The sequence below is a fragment of the Dama dama genome, chromosome 5 (genome assembly GCF_033118175.1).
Source record: "Dama dama isolate Ldn47 chromosome 5, ASM3311817v1, whole genome shotgun sequence".
NCBI lineage: Eukaryota > Metazoa > Chordata > Mammalia > Artiodactyla > Cervidae > Dama > Dama dama.
The window spans coordinates 63,242,492-63,259,053 of record NC_083685.1 but is presented as its reverse complement, the minus strand read 5'-3'; the positions used below and the strand labels follow the sequence as shown (position 1 = coordinate 63,259,053).

Here is a 16,562-nt window from a genome sequence, read left to right as displayed (position 1 = left end):
TTCTACTATGAAATATTGGAAATAATCCTCAGTGGACCGCTTAGGTAAATTCTGATGCATCCATACAATGAAATATTGTGCAGTAACTAAAAAAGAGGCAGACACCTGTTATCCCCTACTATGGACCAATCTCCAAGATATTATTAGGTGAAAAATACAAAGTATAGATAGTATTCATGGTATTTTAACTATTGTTGGTGTTAAAACACATACTTACATGCAAATATGCTGTCTTTGGAAGTCATGTTAAAAATGCTAACAAAGGTTGTCTTTTATGAGGGAACTGGGTAGGCAGGGGAGGTTGGGGGAACCTGGCCTTTAAATAGCTGGACATAAGCAGAATTAGGATGAAAGAAACTAAGAGAGATATCTCTTGTCTTTGCCCCAGAGAAAAAATGGCCTCCTGCACTGATCCTCAGCCTGTGGGTCATGATAGGCTGAGGATTTTAAAAAATAAAGAAAGTTTTTAAATAATAAAATATACCATTTCTAAACAACTATATTATTCAAGGTTACAAATAAAAGATAATTATTATTAACTAAATATGTCTAAATTAGGCAAATTCAAAAATACCTGTCTGCATTCTTTCCTAGTAAATAGAATCACTGAGGAGTAATAGCCCAATAAAAGAGAGTTTTTGTTTTTCTGGTTACTTTATGGAAAATTTTAGGGCTGTTATTGCCTTGAAAAAGCAACTAAAGGGACAAGTATTTTCATATTTTTTCCTTTTATTTCTAAGTGATTTTTGTTTCAATTTGTTTGGCACAGGTGTTATTTCAGCTTAATTTTGTAACTTTTTCATGTCATTGAATTTATTTTATTGGATTTTGTTTCAGTTACAAAGTAACATTTGCTGTAACGAAACAATATAAACATTTAGTAAAATAAAAAATTAATCTCTCTCCAATCCACTCAAATCCTCAGAGTAACCAGTCTGAACCATTTTGTATGTAGCTTTTGGTGCCTTTGAATGTTCCAAACCAAAGCTTACAAATATGTACACATATATAAACTTTTTCCTGCTTTTTACAGAAATTTTTACTGAACTGTACCCATTACTCAGCAGCTTGCTTTTTTCATTTGGTACTGAGGTTTCAGGTCTTCTTTCTGCGCCAGTGGATCTAAGTCTGACCCTTGTTCGCTTACGCCTGCCTGATATTCCCCGGTATGGGCACAGCATAGTCGAGTCAGTGTTTCCTCTAGTGATGGGCATTTCAGTTGTTTTGTTTTTATTTATTTATTAACTTGCTGCTAAAAAACATGCCATAGTAGACAGTTTCCTGCTGCCACTGCCAGGAGTTCCCAAACATGAGGTGCCACCTTGCCTTCTAGGTCACCTACCTCCATCGCTGTTGGAGAAAAACACCCCCTCATGGAAAGACGTAAAAGGTAAACATATGGTGTAGCTAGAGGGAGACTCACACAGCATCATCAAGATGAAAAACAGGCCTCTGGCTCCGCCTTCTCACTGCCGTGACGCTGTGTGTCCTCCCCACTTATCTGCACACCTCTTGTGGACGGCAGCCCGGGACAGCACGCGGGCAGAGAGGCGGATGCCGAGCTCACTGCTGACTCAGGGGGCCCAGCTGGGGGAGGTCGCTAAGCAGACCCATTCCTGCCGAACAACACAGTGTGGGACACTGAGGCTTCCTTGCTTCTCTTTTCCAGAGACATATATAGTAGAATAATTACCCATGATCTGAGTGCCAATTATTAAAGGGTAGCTAATGATAGTAAAAATAAGGACCAAGAAGAGAGTGAATGTCTAGGATATTTTGAATACTTTGTATTTAAGTTGTATTTTGCTACTTCAGTTTAAACCCAGCACGCGTAAGAGAATGACTACACCCTTTAATGCAATCGGTGAGACCTGCAGGCTTTGGGACGGGGTTCCCTGAGGCCAGTCCTCCAAGAGCAAGCACATTTGGGAGCCCCTGTGCCCAGTCCACCGAGGGCCCTTGAGTGGCTTCTTTCTCCTTCCCCACCCACCTTATTCATGCTCTCACTTCTGGAATGTGAAAAAGACAGAATTTCAGATGAATTGGGGAATGATTCAAGTGATACCACACTCAAGCTTTTCCTCTCCCTCCACAGTCACCCCCTAAACTCACCAACTAGACACCTATCCTAATAACCAACAGCTTATAAGGCCCCAAAGCAGCTGTTAGCGCCGACATGCTGCTTGAACGGAGAGCACCAAGAGTGGTTATCAGTCTCAATCCTTTTCTTGAGTTTTGGTCCTCTTCCCAGGAGGAAGCAGAGCTCTGAGAGGATGGCTGTCACAGCCATGGTTGCAGGGTGGGGATGGTGAAGACTGTGCCACAGCCACAGGAGGGGACAGACGGTCAGCAGGTTCCAACACGGGCCCCGGAGGCAGAGCAGGGGCAACAGCAGGGGAGAGAGAGATGAACAGGAAGGAATGCTGTGCACACAGGAAAGATTCAGTATTGCTGTGTTTGAATCATAAATATGCCAAATTACATGGGGTCTTCAGATTATCCCGTTTTAGCCAGCAGTACTCAGATGAAACGTCCAGGGAGTTCAGAGTCAGGTAGTATTTGCAATAATGGGCTTTCATATCAGTGTACCTACCCCTTTTGATCATGGGCACTGCTATTTCCCAAAGACGAGATGTGTATTATTCAACTTGGAAAAGCTGTTAGGATGTGTAAAATCCAGTTGTTTGGAGGCCCTGGAGCCCTCTGCTCCACACACCCCCTTGCTCTGCCATTTCACGTTCAGCTTGCTTCCCTTCAGCCCACACCTGAAGTCCCCCCTTGCTCTGCGTGTCTCTTTATCAGTAGCACGTCTCACCTTGTAAAATACCACATGGATCACTTTTCTATTATATTTATTGTTTGTTGTCTCCATCTCCTGCCCAAGTGTAAGCATCGTGAGGGCAGAGTTCTTTGCTCTGTTCACTGACATATTCCCAGTACCTAGAACAGCATTTGTTACGTAGCATGCACTCAATCAATACTGAATGAAAAAAAGAGCAAGTTACAAAATGTTACCTACCCCCCAGATTCTTGGGCTCCTTAATCAATAGAAATTGACTAGAGGCCAGACAAGAAATTCAGGCAAGGCTTTATCCTGGCCCTTCCTGTAGCAGCAGGGAGCGAGAACAAGCGACAGCTTCCCTTGCTCACTGGCTCTCCAACAGGGGCCAAGCTGGTTCCTGGTGTGGAGTGAGTCATGGGTCTAGCTGGAGGGGTGTGTGTGTGTGTGTGTGTGTGTGTGTGTGTGTGTGTATGTGTGTGTGTGTTGGTCCCTCAGTGATGTCCAAACTCTTTGCGATCTCATGGACTGTAGCTTGCCAGGCTCCTCTGTCCATGGAATTCTCCAGGCAAGAATACTGGAGTGGGTAGCCATTCCCTTCTCCAGGGGATCATCCCGACCCAGGAACTGAAGCCCCATCTCCTGCATTGGCAGGCAGATTCTTTACCTTCTGAGCTGGAGGGGTAGCATAGATGTTTTCCCACCCCTGAGGCAGTATTGTGTGCAGGGGGCATGTGCCATACCCTGCTTTTGCTTGGGGTTCTTCAGAAGTGGCAGTTGGGTTCTTTGGTCTCTTTGTATCTTTTGTACAGAATCTGCAGCAAATGCAAATGCATGCAACTATTTTAGTTTCATGTAGTTTCTTAGTTGCTTGAGGAGGGGTGTGTCCAAGTGCAAGCATTGCAGCACTGCAGCCAAGAGTCCCAGGTCCTAGCCTGTCTCACAGAGAAATGGATATAAAATGATTCTCCTTTTGTTTTTCAAAATACCTGCATAATCAGAATCTTCCTGGCGGTCTGTGGTTAGGACTCAGTGCTTCCACTGCCATGGCCCAGCTTCAATCCCTGGTCGGGGAAGATCCCACAAGCCATGTGCTACAGCCCAGAAACTCAAAAAAAAACAAAAATATCTACAATGCGATAATAGAAAAAAAAATCTGTAGACAGATACACCAAATTTTAGATAATTTTTACTAGAGGGATGGGATTACAGGAGATTTTCTATCATATATTTCTCAATGTTTCCCATTTTCACAATAATTATTATTTTTGAAATGAAAAATAATGCTATAACAAAATAAGGGATTAAAGAATTTGGTTAGACCTAAAAGAGCTTTGTTTATTTTCTAGGGTTATATTGTAAGATCCTTTTCTGAAAGTTTGACATTGTTTTGACGACGTTGAGTTGGGTTTTTGAACATAGACAAGGCTCACCTCACTAATGTGCTACTAATAGGTTTCCGTAGAGGGGTCATCTAATTTTTTTCCCGGTAGCCTAGTAGTAATTGTGTTATCTAGCGTGCCCCCTGGGGGTCTTATGTAGGTGATAGATAACAAACTTAAAGTGGGGTTGTCCTTTACTGTCCTGTCTCCCACCTCTCACTGTTAGTCGCACGTGGTAGGCAGACATGAGAGCAAGTGACTAGTGAGTGGGTGCTGCTCTGGTGGCAGGTCTGGGGTGTCCTGAGAGCTGGGTTGGAGGGAAGGCAAGTGTCAGGAAGCTGAAAGCGCTTCTGATCCTTAGCTCAGCTTTTCATATATCCTGAAAAGAGTTGGTCAGCAAAAGGTGCTTTATTGAACAACGGCTGTAACAGGCCAACCACGAACGCTTGGAGTGCATTGTTTCACAGGGAGCATTTCCCCACAGGTGAGATCCAGAGGACAGGTGCCAAATACAAGATATATTCATTCTGTCTCTTGTGGAATAAAGGCAGAAGCAGCCTCATGAGATCCCATGTGCTGTGCAGAGTATGCATCATACAGCATTTGATTTTATTTTTGCTAATCTATTTATTTTAGATTTCTCATCTTTTAAAAAGTTTATGGTCATCTTTCCAAGCTACTAAAAAGAACATTTGTGTTAAAGGAAAAAAGACTATTTCTTTCAGGAAGAAGTCTTGATGGGAAAATTCCCTGGCGGTACAGTGATTAGGGCTCCATGCTGTCACTGCTGAGGGCCAGGGTTCAGTCCCTGGTCTGGGAGTTGAGATCCCACAAGCCATGCACTGTGGCCAGAGAAAAAGGAAAAAGGAAGTTTGGTGGTTGTGCTTTTGTTTGAAATACTCTCCCTAAGCACCTAGTGCCCATTTTTAAATGAATGAGTTAAGACGGAGGAATGCTCATTCATATGTCCTTGCCCCAAAATTAAATATTTGAAGGGAGATGTCTTACCTTACTTCCAGGGTAAAATGCTCTCTGTTTCATGTTAGTGAGGTGTAGGTTTACCTGACTATTCAATCCAAGACTGCGGAGCGCCCCCTGTAGGCCCTGGCGGCCCTCGGGGGAGGTTTTCTAGCACATGCATGGGAGTGGAGGATCCAGGAGGCTTCACAGTGCAGGGAAATGGGCTCCTTGTTTCAATTGCCCCTCATTTTCAGGGAGACACTTATAAAATGATTACACTCCCGTGAAAGATAGCTTCTACATAATTGAAGATTGTCCTGGCTGTCTCTCATCAGAGAGGAAGAAAAGCCATATAAATTATTTACAGAGCTCCAAGTTGTTTCCTTTCATGAGCCCTGATTTTGTTTTTGTCTCTGCAAACTGAGATTTTGTTTATCCATGAATAGTTTTCCCTAGGGCATGAGAAATATGATTGTTTAATTATGAATGAGGTTTTTTGTTTGAGTCCATATTAACTAAAATGTGCAAAATCAACTGTTTTTCATTAGATCCCTTTCAGCTACCCACCAGAACAGAACCAACAAAGGAACAAGCAATTCAACCAGCACCCACCAGGAAGCCCACTGTGATTCGAATTCCAGCCAAACCAGGAAAATGTAAGCAGTTCTCTGCCTCATTTATTTGTTACTCCAGGAGCTGGGGAGAAATATATGCTAATTTATCAATGTCTGCTTCTGAAATTATGTGTAATCGGCCATTTATTATTATTACTCATAGCTGAGAACATATAAAAGCAAGTTGTTTTTTCATAATTCTCTAGACAGTTAATTTAGATTTTACTTCTTTTTAACATCCTTTGAGGCAGAGAGATTAGAAGGAGGCTTAAACTCAGAATAAGTGTATTATCCTGTTAGTGCCAGTAGTAAAGATAGAGTAGAGAAGTACTTGAAACTGATAGCAAATACAGTTGTTTATGTCTGTTAGGAGTATATTATTCCAGTCAGCATAATCTAAATATAGCTATGTGTGAATTGCCTGAAGGGAAATAACCAAAAGTTATAAAAATGTAGCAATGTATAAAAAGACTTTTTACTTAGTATAACATTACATGTTTTATAAACTTCCTTACTTGATTTTTTTGGGGGGCTGCCTTTGTGGGGTCTTTGTGCTCAACCAGGGATCAAACCCAGGCTCTAGGCTTTGGGAGTGCAGAGCCCTAACCACTTTCACACTCTCACATGAAATTTTGGATGAGTTTTAGTAAGTACTGCAAACAGAAATCTGATATTATTATAAGAGAGATTCCTAAAGGCCAAGGGAAAAAGGGTGTGAGATGTATGCGCACAAATGACATCCAGTGGGCTCCAGGGCGATCACACACTTTCTCTGTGAGCCTCTTTCATTTCATGTCCTCTAACGTTTTTTGCATAGCCCGGAGGCATCCTCGCCTCTGTCTGATGAGACTCTGCCCCTGCGCTCCTGGCAACAGCCAGCCCTTCACCTGCAGCATCCCAGGGTCACACTGCAGGCATGCCCTGCAACGCCATGAGACCCTTTAGTTTAGGGTTTGACCTCTCTCTCTGTAAAACACTGCCTAGAAGCATCATACTGGTTTTAGTCTCTTGATGGTTTTATTAACGAATGGCTCCAATCCACATAGTGAGAAGATTGAACAGAGTTGCTCTGAAAAATGAGGAGGAGAGAAAGTCAACAGTACCAAAATCTAGTGGCTTTTCACTTCACTCAGTCCAGTCGCTCAGTCGTGTCTGACTCTTTGTGACCTCATGGACTGCAGCACGCCAGGCCTCCCTGTCCATCCCCAACTCCCTAAGTTTACTCAAACTCGTGTCCATTGCGTCAGTGATGCCATCCAACCATCTCATCCTCTGTCGTCCCCTTCTCCCACCTTCTGTCTTTCCCAGCATCAGGGTCTTTTCCAGTGAGTCGGTCTTTGCATCAGGTGGTCAAAGTGTTGGAGTTTCAGCTTCAGCATCAGTCCTTCTAATAAATATTCAGGACTGATTTCCTTTCAGATTGACTGGTTGGGTCTCCTTGCAGTCCAAGGGACTCTCAAGAGTCTCCTCCAACAACATAGTTCAAAAGCATCAATTCTTCAGCACTCAGCTATCTTTATAGTCCAACTCACATCCATACATGACTACTGGAAAAACCATAGCCTTGACTAGATGGACCTTTGTTGGCAAAGTAATGTCTCTGCTTTTTAATATACTGTCTAGGTTGGTCATAACTTTTCTTCCAAGGAATAAGCATCTTTTAATTTCATGGCTGCAGTCACCATTTGCAGTGATTTTGGAGCCCCCCAAAATAAAGTCTGTCACTGTTTCCACTGTTTCCCCATCTATTTGCCATGAAGTGATGGGACCAGATGCCATGATCTTAGTTTTCTGAATGTTAAGCTTTATGCCAACTTTTTTACTCTCCCCTTTCACTTTCATTAAGAGGCTCTTTAGTTCTTCTTTGCTTTCTGCCGTAAGAGTGGTGTTGTCTGAATATCTGAGGTTATTGATATTTCTCCTGGCACTCTTGATTCCAGCTTGTGCTTCATCCAGCCCAGCGTTTCTCATGATGTACTCTGCATATAAGTTAAATAAGCAGAGTAACAATATACAGCCTTGATGTACTCCTTTCCCGATTTGGAACCAGTCTGTTGTTCCATGTCCAGTTTTAACTGTTGCTTCTTGACCTGCATACAGATTTCTCAGGAGGCAGGTCAGGTGGTCTGGTATTCCCATCTCTTTAAGAATTTTCCACAGTTTGTTTCTTGATCCACACAGTCAAAGGCTTTGGCATAGTCAATAAAACAAAAGTAGATGTTTTTCTGGAACTCTTTTGCTTTTTCGATGATCCAGAGGATGTTGGCCATTTGAACTCTGGTTCCTCTGCCTTTTCTAAATCCAGCTTCAACATATAGAAGTTCACGGTTCACGTGCTGTTGAAGCTTCGTAGGAAGTTATATAGTAGTGTTAAACTAAAGAACTGGTCATGTGTTTCTTTTGACAGCATGATATAGCCCACGTGACAGCTCATTGGGTTGTCTGCTTGCTTGCTGTTACCTTATTATAACATGTTTGGGATTTTAATAAGCTGTGTGAGATATAATGATAATAAGTATTGTCCAAAGCTCATGTGGCTTCAAGGAATATAACTTGTACATTGCAATGTATTCTCCTGTTGTGTCAGGGTCCCCAAAACCCCCATGTTTGGTGATTTGCTTGGAGGACTCACAGAACTTAGCATACAGTTGTGTTTCCAGCTGTGATTTATCAGAAGGCAAAATCTGCAGAGGGGAACGGTGCATGGGGCAAAGTCTGGAGGAAGCCAGGCCCAAGCTTCTGGGAGTCCTCTCCTAGTTGGGTTGCACAGGATGTTCCTCAGTCTCCTCAGCTGTGAAATGTCAATCACGGAAGCTCATTAGAGACTCAGTACCCAGGGGTTTTGTTGGGGGCTGTTTACATGGGCACCTCTAGAAGTTTTGTTATGTACCAAAATTCCAGATTCCCAGAAGGAAAGCAGGTGTTCAGCATAAACCATATTCTTTTGTTTTATCTGTCCTGGAAATGGTGGGAACCTTCCCAAAATTCAGCTTTCTAGGCCATCAAGGGCCAGCCTTGTAACTCAGTCCTGCAATGTTTATTCTTCTCTATACACTGATAAGTCGAATTAGTAGTCCTGAAATCCTGAAAAAGACATATTGAAGAAGCACCTTTATTTATTACCCTGACAAAGCTCCAGGAGCTATTAGAAAGCTGAGTTCTGTACTGCTATATATAAGAGAAATGAAGGGCTAGTTCCTAGAGAATTATTTCTATTTATATAAAAACTAATTCCCCAGGGACTTTCCTGGTGGTCCAGGGGTTAAGACTCTGTGCTACCACTTCAAGAGACACTGGTTTGATCCCTGGTCCGGGAACTAAGATCTTACATTCCACAAGGCACAGCCAAAAAAAAAAAAATCAGTCCCCTCAAATTTTATTATTACAATTATTAAGCAATGCATATGTGCTGTGGAGGAAAAATAAATAAGACTCGGTGTCCGAAGAACTTGGAATGCATAAGAAAAGAAACGAACAGCTTTGTGGTACAAAACTCCTTCCGCTGAACCTGTCAGCTTCTTCCCCTGGAGATCTGTTTCTTCTGACTCAGATGTCCTTTCCCCAGATATCTGCATAGCTTCCCTCTTCATTGTTCTTTCAGATTGTTGCTCATATGGCACTTTTCTCATTGAGGTCTCCGCTGACCACTTTATTTGAAATCGAAAATCTCCACCTCCCCCGCATACCCACATCAGATAATTACTATGTCCCTTCCTTCCAGGAAGCTATCTTCTCTCTACTTTCATGTTCTTACTACTTTATACCCTTCAGTTTTTTGTCATGACAATATATCCTAAGTGATTCATCATTTCTGCGTAAGAATAAGTAAACTACAACACAGAGAGAGTCTTCAAGGTGGCAGCGGAGTTGGACGGTCTCTGTGTGGCAGCCCCGCCTCTCACTAAGATAGCTTGCCTGTATCTGGATCCTTGTTTTCTTAGTAGCTGGCCTAGGCACTTCCCTCCTTTGAGAGTGTTTCCCTGTCTGTGAATAAAACATGAACTCATCCTCTTGTTATAAGTTTTTCATGTGAAATGGAAGCAGAGAGTGTTCATTTGAATGAGAAAAATTCCCATCTCCTTTAAATGCCTTAACCGGTAAAAGGTGGCTTCAGCCTCCTTTATATGTTACCATCATCCTCTCTCCAAGTATCTTGCACACAGCTTTTAATTAGCTATCACAAATTAAACCTGGTCATCTTTGTTTTCTTCTTTTTATAAGTTGGTACACTATTTCTGGGTTAAGGATATAATTTGGATGTAAAGATATTGCATGTGGAAATGAGAGCAACTAAGCCCATTAATCTGGAGCTGATGAATTGGAAAGCACATTTAATTATTTGGATTGGGGGAGGGTTGGTCACACCACCTATTAGGAAGCAGCAAGGCTTATTACAATGAAAATAGACTTTTGGGTTCAAAGCTGTGGTCTGACTCTTACTAGCATCAAGACCTGGATGTTTCTGTTGTTCAGTTGCTAAGTCATGTCCAACTCTTTGCTACCTCATGGATTGCAGCATGCCAGACTTTCCTGTCCTTCACCATCTCCTGGAGTTTGCTCTAACTCTTGTCCATTGAGCCAGTGATGCCATATAACTATCTCATCCTCTGTCATCCCCTTTTCCTCTTGCCTTCCATCTTTCCCAACAGCAGGGTCTTTTCCAATGAGTTGACTCTTCGTATCAGGTGCCCAAAGTATTGGAGCTTCAGCATCAGTACTTCCATTGAATATTCAAGTTTGATTTCCTTTAGGATTGACTGGTTTGATCTCCTTGCTGTCCAAAGGACTCTCAAGAGTATTCTCCAGCACCACAATTCAAAAGCATCAGTTCTTCAGCACTCAGTCTTCTTTATGGTTCAACTCTCACATCCATACATGACCACTGGAAAAACCATAGCTTTGACTCTACAGACCTTTGTCAGCAAAGTGAAGCTTCTGCTTTTTAATACACTGTCTAGCTTTGTCGTAGCTTTTCTTCCATGGAGCAGCTGTCTTTTAATTTCATGGCTGCAGTCACCATCCATAGTCATTTTGGAGCCAAAGAAAATAAAATCTGTCATTATTTCCATTTTTTCCCCATCTATTTGCCATGAAGTAATGGGACCAGAAGCCGTGATGTTAGTGTTTTGAATGTTGAGTTTTAAACTAGTTTTTTCACTCTCCTTTTTCCCTTTCATCAAGAGGCTCTTTAGCTCCTCTTCACTTTCTGCCCTTAGGGTGATATCATCTCTATATCTGAGGTTGTTGATATTTCTTCTGGTAATCTTGATTCCAGCTTGTGATTCATCTAGCCCAGCATTTCACATGATGTACCCAGCATATAAGTTAAATAAGCAGGGTAACAATATACAGCTTTGACGTACTCCTTTCCCAATTTTGAACCAGTCCTTCATTTCATGTCTGGTTCTAACTGTTGCCTATTGTCCTGCATACAGGTTTCACAGGTGGTCTGGTACTCCCATCTCTTTAAGAATTTTCCACAGTTTGTTGTGATCCACACAGTCAAAGGCTTTAGCATAGTCAATGAAGCAGATTTTCTCTGGAATTCCCTTGCTCTTTTCTATGATCTAGCGGATATTGGAAAATTGATCTCTGCTTCCTCTGCCTTTTCTAAATTCAGCTTCTACATCTGGAAGTTCTCTGTTCATGTACTGTTGAAGCAAGACCTGGATAGTTCATTTGTTTTCTTCTCAGCTTCAGTTTCTTCATCGGTAAAATGGATGCAACAGTATCTAGCATAGTGCAGTCTAATATAGTAGCCAGTAACCATATGTGGCTACGGAGAACTTACAATGTGGTCCGTGCAACTGTGGGACTGAACTTTTTATTTTATTTTAATTAAGATTTAAGTTCAAACTGCCATATGTGGCTACTAGCTAGTGAACTCAACAGATCTAGCACTTAGATAGATGTTGGTTAGAGAAATGCATATGAATAAAGTGCCTTAACTTAATGCCTGGTCCATAGAAGTTTCCAACAAATGCTGGCTTACTGTTGTAATTACTTAGTATCATTTTTACTCTTGATAAAACATTTGGTAAAATTAACTGATGGCTGCTAACCCATCGATTTTCTGAGATTTGCCAGGAGATCTTTCTCATTTGCTTAGCTATCCTTTTGTGTATAGACATTTTCCTAAGGAAGTAAGCTGCAGTCTTTTCATCCTGTGAAACCTTCGAAGACTAGAAATTACTGATTAATTATTTCTATTTTTCCAGGTTTACATGAAGAGGATCCACAAAGCCCACCTCCTCTCCCTACTGAAAAACCTATTGGAAACACCTTTAGCACAGTATCTGGAAAGCTTGGTAATGTTGACAGAACTAGAAACTTGGTAAGTGGTCATTATAGGTTGTCCTAAGCTATGCACTACTTTTAAGTACTCAGCTGATGTCTAAATTATTTTACTATTGGTCAGATAAAACCTTTATTACAAACCATTTTCTAAGCTCCATGTACTTATTTAATATTTTTAAAATTCATATAGGATAAAAGACTTAGGCTAATTCATTGTACTTCATCATAAAATAATTTTCCCTATACCAGTATATTGTTCGGAGAAGGCAATGGCACCCCACTCCAGTACTCTTGCCTGGAAAATCCCATGGATGGAGGAGCCTGGTAGGCTACAGTCCATGGGGTCTGAAGAGTCGGACATGGCTGAGCGACTTCACTTTCACTTTTTACTTTTATGCATTGGAGAAGGAAATGGCAACCCACTCCAGTGTTCTTGCCTAGAGAATCCCAGGGATGGGGTCTCACAGAGTCAGACATGACTGAAGTGACTTAGCAGCAGTCTTTTAAAAATTTTTTTATTTTTTACATTTTTGTTTGCACTGAGTCTTTGTTGCGATGCGTGGGTTTCTCCTTGCAGTGGCTTCTCTTGTTTGTAGAGCCTGAACTCTAGAGTGCACAGGGCAAGTAGCTCCATAGCATGTGGATCTTCCAGGACCAGGGAAGGAACCTGTGTCTTCTGCATTGGCAGGCAAACTCAGATCACCCTGAGAGTCCCAGCATTATCTTTTAAATAGCACTGATGATGAGGAAGTTATTAAAAATCTCTAAGAACTTTTAATTTTTGTGAAAACAGATTTAGTTCATTGATCAGATTATATTTGAAATACTGAATGAATCACATAATTTTAAGATAATCATAAGAATTTGTTCATCTGAAATTTAGGCGAAAATTATTTTTTAAATTTAAAATTAGTGCTTTAGCATGTGCTTGTTAACAGATGGTGGTCAAAAGTTTTAAATATATACACATTTTTTAAAAAATTCCAACTTCAATACCACTTTTCCATAGTTTTTGAAATTCCTAGGTTATCTTTACAGTTTGTTTCAAAAGAAACCAGTTCTTAAAGTCTTAGAGCCAAATTTTCAGTTCAAATTTTGTAATTAGTTTTACATTGTGAATTAACTATGCTTATTATACATACAAACTGATCTAATCATCTAGTGAAGAGAAATTTCTTTGATGGATCCATTAAATTGAATTAGCCAATATCAAGTTAATGAGATTTTCCTGTAGGCTGAATTAAAATTTAGTGATCACTTGCATTTCAAAGTACTTGGTAATAAATTTTTATTAAAACTGGGCCAAGGAAACCCAAAAGAGGATGATAGAGATCCTGCCATAGAGTTGTTGATGGGGGAAATCCCGTATTTCCATGGAGAAAAAGTTGCTTGAGAAGGTTACTAGCCTCTACTGTGAAGGGCTGTAGAATGGAGTGAGAGGATGACGAGTAGACATACTTTGAGTCGTGGGCTTTGTCAACCATAAAGCTGTATTAAAATATTAAGTATTATTCCATTTGGTGTTAAGCAATCCACAAAGCAACTCCAACATTGAAAAAAAAAGAAGAAAGAAAAGGAAGTTAGAATAAACTGAACCATCTGGAGAGGGAACTTTATTCCTAACTGTTTCTACCTCGCATGAACAGCGTGACAGAAATCTCATCCTGCAGTGTTCACAGAGCGGGGGGCAGAGCTCAGAGCCCCCTGAGCTGTGCTGCAATGAAGGCATACATAACAGACACACTGGGTCTGAGGGAAGAAGAGACAAGAAAGAGGTCCCAGGTTAAATGGTTTGGCTGAAGTCACGCACATAGATTTCCAGCGACAGAAATCTATGACTGAGAAATTCCTGTTGTTTTAAGAATTACAATAACTGAGTGGATTTTCGACCAGAGGCCAGAAAGTCTTCAGGTGTGGGGAAAGATCTCTGGAAAGAATGTTTCACCAGTGTGATGACCCATGCAGAGAGGGTCTTTGACAGGTAAGTCTTCTGATGAGGCACAGAACAAAGACCCTCTACTGCTTCTCCTGCCTTAAGAGCCAGGGAATTTTCCGTCTCATGACAAGATGGCTGTCCCTGCAAAATCTCAGTCCTCACTTAAACAATAAAGGACTCCAGGGTGAGAAACATCAGGAGGCAAATGGTGCCATTCTGTCAGTGGGAGCAGACTGTTCTGTGAAAATCCAGGGCTTCTGCCAGCCAGCGCAGGGAGAGAGTTGGGGGACGTGGCCCAGAAGGTGGAAGGCATCTCAGCTGCAGCCCAGGAGCTCTCTGATGAGTTCAGGACGTGAGAAGTGGTATCAGTGCCCGGAGAAAGAAGAGAAGGCACATCTGCAGAGGCTGCTCAGTGATTCTAGCGAACAGGAATGTGGTTTTGGAAGAGATGTCTGTCTTTTGAAAATACAGCAAGAAAGGGGGGAGGGGGCTGGAATTATTTTTAAATTGAACATAAGGAACCATCCCAAGGAAGATGAACAAAAAGATGGCATCTGCAGGGCAGTACAAACAGAAAAACCAACTTCACCCAGAACTAAAATGCTTACCCAAACATCAAAAGTCATAGTTCAGGGATGTCAGAGCTAGAGAAAAACTGCAAAGGGCAACTACAAGCTCCATGCATGTGTGGAATATTGAAAAACAGGAGATCCCTAATCAATAATCTTCCAAAGACTGTCAGCAGAAGCTGTGCGCAAACCTGAACTTGACCAGACCCTGAGACCATGGCTCCTGCAAGAACCAAGCCCCTCCTCTCAGTATGTGAAGTCTGTCCAGTGCAGCAATGCCTTTTCGAATGTGCCTGACAGTCCTGGAAGATTCGAGTATACTGCCTTTTTTTCTGATTTATTTTTGCTCATAATTCAAAATTGAGAAATTAAAAAGGTATTTAAGATCTCCCATAAAGATATATAAACCACCCAGAGAAAACTGCAGCTAATATTTGGTAGAAGATTAGGATTGTGTGGTATGTCTTTATTAAAGTACATCATCCATGTCAAATTTATACATCTTTTTCTAATCTGCCCTTAGTTATTAAGTAATTTTGAAGAAAAAGTATATGAGTTCCTACCTATCTGCTGAGTGTTTTTCTCTTTGTTTCAATTTTAAAGGTGGCCAAAGAAGTAAATGAGTTTTTCAGGTATCATAGCAGGATTTGTTGGGACGCATATAGGCAGCAGTGTATTTATAAGGCATGGATGATGGTCTGTAATATTGCAGGGTTTATGAGCTGGTGACTTGCCTCACTACATTAACTGAACTCATTAGTGAAACCAAGTTTTAAGGGCAAGCTTAATTTGTTTTTTAAAATGGGATTATAAAACATTGAAACATATTCAGATGATCGCAGTTATTAGCAATTAATCATTTGGTATTTAAGGAAAAGTTGTAAATATTTAGTGTGAATTACAAACCACAGAAGTGAGTTTCAACTCATTTGTAAGATGAGAAGGGGGAAAAGAGACCAAATTAGCCCAAAGATTATCAATCTGTAGCTATATCACCTTTACAAAAAAAAAAAGGAATGTCATTTTAAAGACCTAGTATTCCCCTCCCCTCTGGTGGTCTTGGAAAAATATTATTTCCTGGATGTCAGTGGTCAGGGCTTAGAAAGTAAGAAAGTTGAAAAAAAGAGACTCAATTAGAATTAGAAGAATTTAGTAAGGACTTTTCCCTTAAAATAAAGCATAGAAGTCTTGGCATTAAGAGCCTCTAACATCTCATTCAACAGATGATCTGAAAAAATTTTCCATGTTTTATATTCATTACCCAATCCCTGGGCAATAACATGTTCAAAAGACTTATTTAATTATCACAGTTTGAACCCCTTATCCTAGAGAAGTCTTCCTGTTGATCTCCACACTTTCAATTTCTCTCATCTACTTTCAGACCAAAGATTCCAACTCTCCCTCTCTTGTTTTTCACACCACCTCCCTTTGCTCTTTCCTCCAAAAATCTTCTCAGCACATCCAAACCCTTTGCTCTAGATGTATATAGTTCAGTTCAGTTCAGTTGCTCAGTTGTGTCCAACTCTTTGTGACCCTATCGACTGCAGCCCACCAGGCTTCACTGTCCATCACCAACTCCTGGTGATGCCATCCAACCATCTCATCCTCTGTCATCCCTGTCTCCTCCTGCCTTCAATCTTTCCCGGCATCAGGGTCATTTCAAACAAGTCAGTTCTTTGCCTGAGGTGGCCAAAGTATTGGAGTTTCAGCTTTACGGTCAGTCCTTCCAATGAATATTCAGAACTGATTTCCTTTAGGATGGACTGGTTGGATCTCCTTGCAGTCCAAGGGACTCTCAAGAGTCTCCTCCAACACCACAATTCAAAAGCATCAGTTCTTCAGCACTCAGCTTTCTTTATAGTCCAACTCTCCCAGCCATACATGACTACTGGAAAAACCATAGCCTTGACTAGACAGACCTTTGTTGACAAAGTAATGTCTCTGCTTTTTAATATGCTGTCTAGGTTGGCCATAACTTTTCTTCCAAAGAGCAAGCATCTTTTAATTTCATGGCTGCAGTCACAA

General features: G+C 41.2%; 1 protein-coding gene across 10 annotated transcripts in view; it reads left to right on the top strand.

Moving 5' to 3' along the window:
• Positions 1-16,562, top strand: part of SH3D19 (SH3 domain containing 19) — a 211,782-nt gene that overhangs the window by 169,833 nt on the left and 25,387 nt on the right. For all 10 annotated transcript variants that reach the window (XM_061142488.1, XM_061142491.1, XM_061142482.1 and 7 more), the window contains 2 exons: positions 5,670-5,777; positions 11,954-12,069. In XM_061142488.1, the coding sequence (XP_060998471.1) occupies positions 5,670-5,777; positions 11,954-12,069 (224 nt within the window). The remainder of the gene's footprint in view (positions 1-5,669; positions 5,778-11,953; positions 12,070-16,562) is intronic.